Source organism: Betta splendens, chromosome 3 (assembly GCF_900634795.4).
Source record: "Betta splendens chromosome 3, fBetSpl5.4, whole genome shotgun sequence".
NCBI classification, from domain to species: Eukaryota; Metazoa; Chordata; class Actinopteri; order Anabantiformes; family Osphronemidae; genus Betta; species Betta splendens.
Genome location: NC_040883.2, coordinates 16,260,784 through 16,266,783, shown reverse-complemented (window position 1 = coordinate 16,266,783; position 6,000 = coordinate 16,260,784). Strand labels below are relative to the sequence as shown.

The following is a 6,000-nucleotide window of genomic DNA, read 5'->3' as shown; positions in this document are numbered from 1 at the left end:
CATGCATTTACCTGCCGAGATGAAAATAAGCCTCATACGCTCCATCACAGTGAAGCCATAATGCAGTTACATCAGCTGAGAATGTCTTATGTAGAATAGTAATTTCTCTCATCCAGTATCATAATCCACGTAGATTCACCTTCATAGGGCTTCACATGATAAAACAGTGCACCTCACTGTTTTATATCCAAACCTAATGCCCTGTGAACAATACAACTACCTACTCTGCATTGGCATGATTACTGTGATATATATGTTTTGAATATTAACAAAAATAGCTGTTTTAATCTACTACATATTAAACACACTGATTTATTAACAGTTGAAAAGCACTGCCATCTAACGGCGAAGCGTGGTACTGCTGACCTGCGGCTGAGCGTAGGAGACAGTGGGGAGGAAGCCTCAATAGTGAATCATAAAAAATGAAACTGCTTCCATAAATGACAGAACAGACGTTTACCAACGTCACCAATTTCTTTACCAATATGGCAAAAAACACCAGCAACCGTAAAAGCAACTTGCTGTTTGTTTCTATAAAGCTGTATTTTCCTACAGTTTTAGGCAGCTTTTGAATGCAGCCCTGCCGTTTAACCGCCACGGTGCTAGCGTGGCTAAATTAGCTTAGCTTTGCTGCTCAGAGGCAGAGTTCACTAACCCCAACAAGTGAAGGAACTTGGAGCAAACATAGAAAAGCCTGAACTCTGCAGACTAGATCCGGGGGAAAACTACTGTACTCTTCTGTCAAAAGAGAGGTTTGACGTTATGTTCAAGAATAAATCGGCCTGGTTTTCCAGCAGTGTTCCACAGACCTGCAGGGACTTCTGGAGTGAGTCATTAGGTCAAACTGCGCTTGTCACACGTGGTTCACATAATAATATATTTGTTTAAAATCAAATCTTAACAAAGTCTCATTAATCTTAAAATGATCCATACTAGTTTAGTCACAATGCCTTTCTTCCAGCGCTGGAGGGTGGGGTCGTTGTTGGGTGGAGGACGGCTGATTACCTTTTCAGTGCTGATGCTACATGTCCAGACACCATGAGGTGCGAAGAAGCATGAAACTGTTGATTCACCGTATAATCTCATGCTAGTTAAGTACAGCGACGCCAACTGGTTCACTTGCCTTGTGTTGTTCAGGATATTTGAGAGCAGAGATCACCTGTGGAGCGAGGTGGTGGTTTTCCACAGCTTGTTTCTCTCCACCTGCGAGAAGCGCAAGAGCGTAAAGTCTGTTTGCATCGGACACTATGTGCTGCCTCCAGCTTCAGTACAGCAGGGTGAGGAACAACTGGTGTGTCCAACTCAAAACCATTTGCCTTTGGACCCTCTACACATAAAACATGTTTTGCTAATGTTATTAATATTAATATTACTTATTGTTCAGTACTTCAAAATGTGTCTCAGAGGCATCCGTCACACTTTGGTTAAATATTTTATGGTAATGAACTGATATCTGTTATCTTCTAATTACTATTTAAGAAGTCAGGGTTGTGGTTGGGAGGTTGATTTGGGAGCGTGAAGAAGAACAGGCAGTCGCTCAGGTCAGAACAATATCATTTACTCAAAGGGAAATCATGAAGATTCCTGGAATCATAGTCTTAGTTGGACTGCTTTCTGATTTACAGACATGTGTGCATGACACAGAAGACGAATACAGCGAAGGTGAAGGAAATAACGTCAGCAAGAGCAAGTACGATAAATGTCTACGTTACATATTTAGAGTAGGAATTAACTGATTAATTAGTTTTTAAAATAATGAGGTGTTGTTCTTGCCAGTCCTGATTCATCGCCCACAGAGTCGTCAGTCAGTCAGATGCCTCCTTGGGTTCATGTGCACGATTATCCAGTTAGCGAAAAACTCACTGGTGAGACCTCTGCCTTCATTTGTTGGGATGTTGTGTGATATCTATGTCTCATAAGGTAATTGACAGTTCCTTTTCTTACGTATCTTCCGTTGACTTGTTCACTCTAGGATACGTCAGCATGGACAACCTGCAGAAATATACAGGAGATCTGTGTGATTTTCGTCCTGCGTGTTCCCGATGCAGAAACTCTGGACATGAGCAAATGGGCCGCAAAAGAAAAGCCTGTTAATCAAGAACAAGCAGCAGATGTGCCTTCAGATAAAAGCTGCTCACATTTCCTCCTGGATTTGTTTGTGTAATCAATATAAAGTTCACCACAGCACGTGTTCATCAATCACATTTGATTGAGTCCACATTATTTTATTTTGTATGGTGTTTTATTCACGTAACGTTCAGTACTTTTTATGTTACCTAATGAAATAATTTATTTAAAAAAATGTAAATAAGCCCACATACTGAATAGCATGTTTCAACTGTAGATTCTGTCTCAGTGTGTTCAAGTGTAATTTTATTAAACAGGGACACCTCTGAATTAAAATGATGTTTTTTGGTTTCTCAAAAGTTTGTTTATTTTTCCAAATTTACGTTCTCAGTACAGGACGAGAACAATTAAATGCTTGCTAATCTGTAAATCCTTTTAAATTAGCTTTTTTAGTCTTCTAACATATAATTTATTTTAGAATATTCTTTGATGATAGAAAGCTGGGGGTTGAAATTCAAAAGGATTAAAATAATTCAGTGTAAGCCCCCCCCCCCCTCCGCCCTTTCTCTAAAGTAGACCGTCCCGCAGCTTTCCGGCCAATCACACTCTTTGTTTTGGTATCCGCCCACAACCCGGAAGCTCTGTCTCTCCTCGCTCCCCGTACGTGGACTCTGATTGCCTGAGCTTTGGACCCGGACCGTCGCCTGCTTGTGGCTTGGTGCTTTGTTGTCGCCGTCCCGTTGATGTCGGTGTGATGGCGCAGGACAATCTGTGCGTGGTGCTGCGCTCTAAAGGAGACCTGCGGCTGGTAGGAACCCGAACCCGAACCGCTACCATGTTACAGTACCTACCCATGTGATCTACAGCCTGTGTGATTCTCAGTCACAGCAGCCGGTTGGCGTGTTTCCCTCTGTTGTAGGAGAACTGTGCTGTTCCGGAGCCGGGACCTAACGGTACTAATGCGATCCAGTCCAGTAACAACAACTGACCTTTAACTAAATGGATAAATGATATATGTAAAAATTAATTGAAAGGTTTGAGATCAGTCTGGTGTCATTTTGTGATTAGTTCATACAGTATGCATCGGTTCACACCCTATGTTGTATCCAGAGGTTCTGCTCCAGATGCACTCTGTCGGCATCTGTGGATCTGACGTTCACTACTGGCAGCATGGACGAATCGGGGACTTTGTGCTCACCAAACCCATGGTGCTGGGGCACGAGGCGGCGGGACGGGTGGTGAAGGTCGGATCAGCCGTGAAGCACCTCCAAGTGGGTGAGTGTTGGACCGGACGGCCCGTGTCATCGAAGGTGCACGACAGAAAGGGAGCGACGGTGATTCATTGCATGTAAATTCACACATTCACACAACGTTGGCGTCATGAACCTGAACCTGTTTTTCAGGTGACAGAGTGGCCATTGAGCCCGGCGTTCCCCGCGACATGGATGAGTTCTTCAAAAACGGACGCTACAACTTGTCTCCTAGCATCTTCTTCTGTGCCACACCCCCCGATGACGGAAACCTGTGCCGATACTACAAGCACAACGCCAGCTTCTGCTACAAGTAGGCCTTCACACACTGACCCAGGAGGACCACTCTCAGCCTGTCAGCCTTGTTCTTCTTTCTCATGCGTCCGTCTGTCCGTCCAGGTTACCTGATAACGTGACTTACGAGGAGGGAGCTTTAATCGAACCCCTGTCTGTGGGGATTCACGCCTGCCGCAGAGCTGGCGTGACCCTCGGCAGCACTGTGCTCATCTGTGGAGCAGGTGACACTCAGGCCAAAATGACTGAACCCTGACTCAACAGAACTTAAGTGGTGGAAAAACTGATGATCCCTTGAAATTAATATTTAACTTACTCCTTGTGTTGAAAACAAGATAATTAGCTTCTTAAGTGTTTTAAGCAAGATAAGGTGAATTATTTGTGTTTAGTACTCACGCTCTACTGTTCACACATAATCGTCCTTGTATAATAATAGGTCCTTGTTTATTTGCCCAGGACCCATTGGGCTGGTGTCTTTGCTCGTGGCCAAGGCAATGGGGGCGTCACAGGTCGTCATCACCGGTACCGCGCTGGGCTCGTGACACTCAGATTGACTCGACTGTATGTTCTTCCCTTTATCTTTAATCCACCTCTTTTTTTTCTGACTCCAGATCTGTCTGCGGAGCGCCTGGCAATGGCCAAAGACGTGGGCGCTGACTTCCAGCTGCCAGTGAGGAGAGGAGACGAACCCCAGCAGCTCGCCAGGAGCGTTGCCCACCTGCTCGGAACTCAGCCTCACATCGCTATTGAATGCACCGGTGCTGAGAGCAGCATCCAGACTGCCATCTATGTGCGTCCCACACCCAGTGACGCACACACTGCAGCGCTGACAATAAGAAGACGATTCTATTAGAAGTACAGTTATAAGTTATAGAGAGATTGTCATCCCTTGTGTCAAAATGATAGTCTGCTACAGAATAACTTGATACTGCAACTGTTTACATTTACTGTATTATACTGTACTATTCTCTGAGTATCTGCAGACTTAGAATTATCAGCTGTTTTTATAGTTTTTTTAAACAATTATTTGCTCTGCAGGCAACGCGTTCAGGAGGCGTGGTTGTGTTGGTGGGTCTGGGCCCTGAGATGGTCACTGTCCCTCTGGTCAACGCTGCTGTGAGAGAGGTGGACATCCGAGGAGTTTTCCGCTACTGCAACACGTACGGAAACAGCCTCTACTTGCACTGTTATCCGTTTAGAGCCTGCGCCAAAGCCTGACTTTGGGTGGTTGAGTGAAACGTGTGTCCTGTGCTGCAGCTGGCCGATGGCCATCGCCATGTTGGCGGCGGGTAAAGTGGACGTGAAGCCCCTCGTGACCCACCGTTTTCCCCTGGAGCAGGCGGTGCAGGCCTTCGAGACCACACGCCAGGGTGTCGGCATCAAGGTTATGTTAAAGTGCGACCCCAACGACCAGGACCCCTGATCCGAGCAGCTGCGAAGAAGCAAAAGGAACAACCGGACCGACAATCTGTCTGAACATTAACCCCAGACAGATAACAGAGGGGGTTCAAAGAGTCTAGTAATGACACCGTGAAAGACAACTGGCTGCTGTGCTGCCTGCAGCTCAGACATGTAGTTAACCAAAGAGTAAAATCCCATCAGCACAGTTCTTTAAATACATTTCATATAACCTTCACTCTTGTATTATAGATCTATAATTATTTAAATAATGCCACAACAATATTTTGTTAGTAAATAAAATTTAATTTACAAAGTGTTAGGCTTTCTTGTGTTTTGCTTCTTGTGTCTTTTTCAGATATTGCACTTCCTGATTGTTGGCATTAGAGGGAACCAGAGTCTCAATTGAGATCAGTGCCAAATAGAATCAGTACCATGAGTCCATGTCATCTAATAGCAAACGCAGTATGTGCAGTTTGTGCTGGTTGTTGAAGGTTTGATGGTTCGGTGCCGTCAATTCACAGAAAAAGAAGACAAAATGTATGAAGAGTGTTATTAACATTGGTATTCTTAGATAACAGGGATATAACGTCAGTCACTTAAATGTCAGAATTTTATATTTATGTTGTCTGACATCTTTATGTTGCTGGTACGTTTATCCTTCCTGGACACGGCACAGATTCGCACCCTGCTGAACTGGTGAGTGCTGTGGAAATCAATCACTGCTGTTGTCTGTGTGCAAACACTGTGTGTGACACTTTGATCTGGTTCCAGCTTTGTGACAGCGGACACTCAAAGCCGGAGCCGTTATTTACTGGACACGCGTGCATTTCTTCTCTCCATTGTAGTCCATACGATGTACAGTGTGTGCTAAATACTGTGAAACACACAGTGATACCTGTAGTATTGAGCAGCCAGTGAACCCAGCATCTCCACTGTACAGTTCTGTCAGCTCTATTGAGTCCAAGCTCTGGGCTGTTTCTTTGTTCTT

General features: G+C 44.6%; 2 protein-coding genes across 3 annotated transcripts; both read left to right on the top strand.

Annotated features, from left to right (window-relative positions):
• Nucleotides 1-561: 561 nt before the first annotated feature.
• On the top strand, nucleotides 562-2,426 carry terb2 (telomere repeat binding bouquet formation protein 2). 2 transcript variants are annotated; one of them, XM_029145428.3, is made up of 7 exons: nucleotides 562-826; nucleotides 962-1,043; nucleotides 1,138-1,277; nucleotides 1,483-1,541; nucleotides 1,626-1,690; nucleotides 1,777-1,865; nucleotides 1,973-2,426. In XM_029145428.3, the coding sequence occupies exons 1-7, from the start codon at nucleotides 763-765 to the stop codon at nucleotides 2,092-2,094; spliced, it is 621 nt and encodes a 206-aa protein (XP_029001261.1). In that variant the 5' UTR covers nucleotides 562-762; the 3' UTR covers nucleotides 2,095-2,426. The 2 variants fall into 2 exon arrangements, with proteins under 2 accessions (XP_029001261.1, XP_029001260.1); XM_029145427.3 differs by having other exon boundaries at nucleotides 567-826; nucleotides 1,480-1,541; nucleotides 1,973-2,423.
• Nucleotides 2,427-2,701: 275 nt separating this feature from the next.
• sord (sorbitol dehydrogenase) lies at nucleotides 2,702-5,328 on the top strand. Its single transcript, XM_029144067.3, has 9 exons — nucleotides 2,702-2,875; nucleotides 2,987-3,020; nucleotides 3,178-3,342; nucleotides 3,471-3,630; nucleotides 3,717-3,835; nucleotides 4,068-4,133; nucleotides 4,223-4,401; nucleotides 4,650-4,771; nucleotides 4,869-5,328. The coding sequence occupies exons 1-9, from the start codon at nucleotides 2,822-2,824 to the stop codon at nucleotides 5,032-5,034; spliced, it is 1,065 nt and encodes a 354-aa protein (XP_028999900.1). The 5' UTR covers nucleotides 2,702-2,821; the 3' UTR covers nucleotides 5,035-5,328.
• Nucleotides 5,329-6,000: the final 672 nt, after the last annotated feature.

What these genes read in the sequence shown, in the direction of transcription:
- terb2 (XM_029145427.3), top strand. Translation starts at nt 763, where the DNA reads ATGTTCAAGAATAAATCGGCCTGGTTTTCCAGCAGTGTTCCACAGACC. An exon ending in ACATGTCCAGACACCATGAG is followed by an intron (nt 1,044 to 1,137) that starts GTGCGAAGAAGC and finishes TGTGTTGTTCAG; the next exon opens with GATATTTGAGAGCAGAGATC. An exon ending in AAGAACAGGCAGTCGCTCAG is followed by an intron (nt 1,542 to 1,625) that starts GTCAGAACAATA and finishes TCTGATTTACAG; the next exon opens with ACATGTGTGCATGACACAGA.
- sord (XM_029144067.3), top strand. Translation starts at nt 2,822, where the DNA reads ATGGCGCAGGACAATCTGTGCGTGGTGCTGCGCTCTAAAGGAGACCTG. An exon ending in AACGCCAGCTTCTGCTACAA is followed by an intron (nt 3,631 to 3,716) that starts GTAGGCCTTCAC and finishes CTGTCCGTCCAG; the next exon opens with GTTACCTGATAACGTGACTT. An exon ending in GTTTTCCGCTACTGCAACAC is followed by an intron (nt 4,772 to 4,868) that starts GTACGGAAACAG and finishes CCTGTGCTGCAG; the next exon opens with CTGGCCGATGGCCATCGCCA.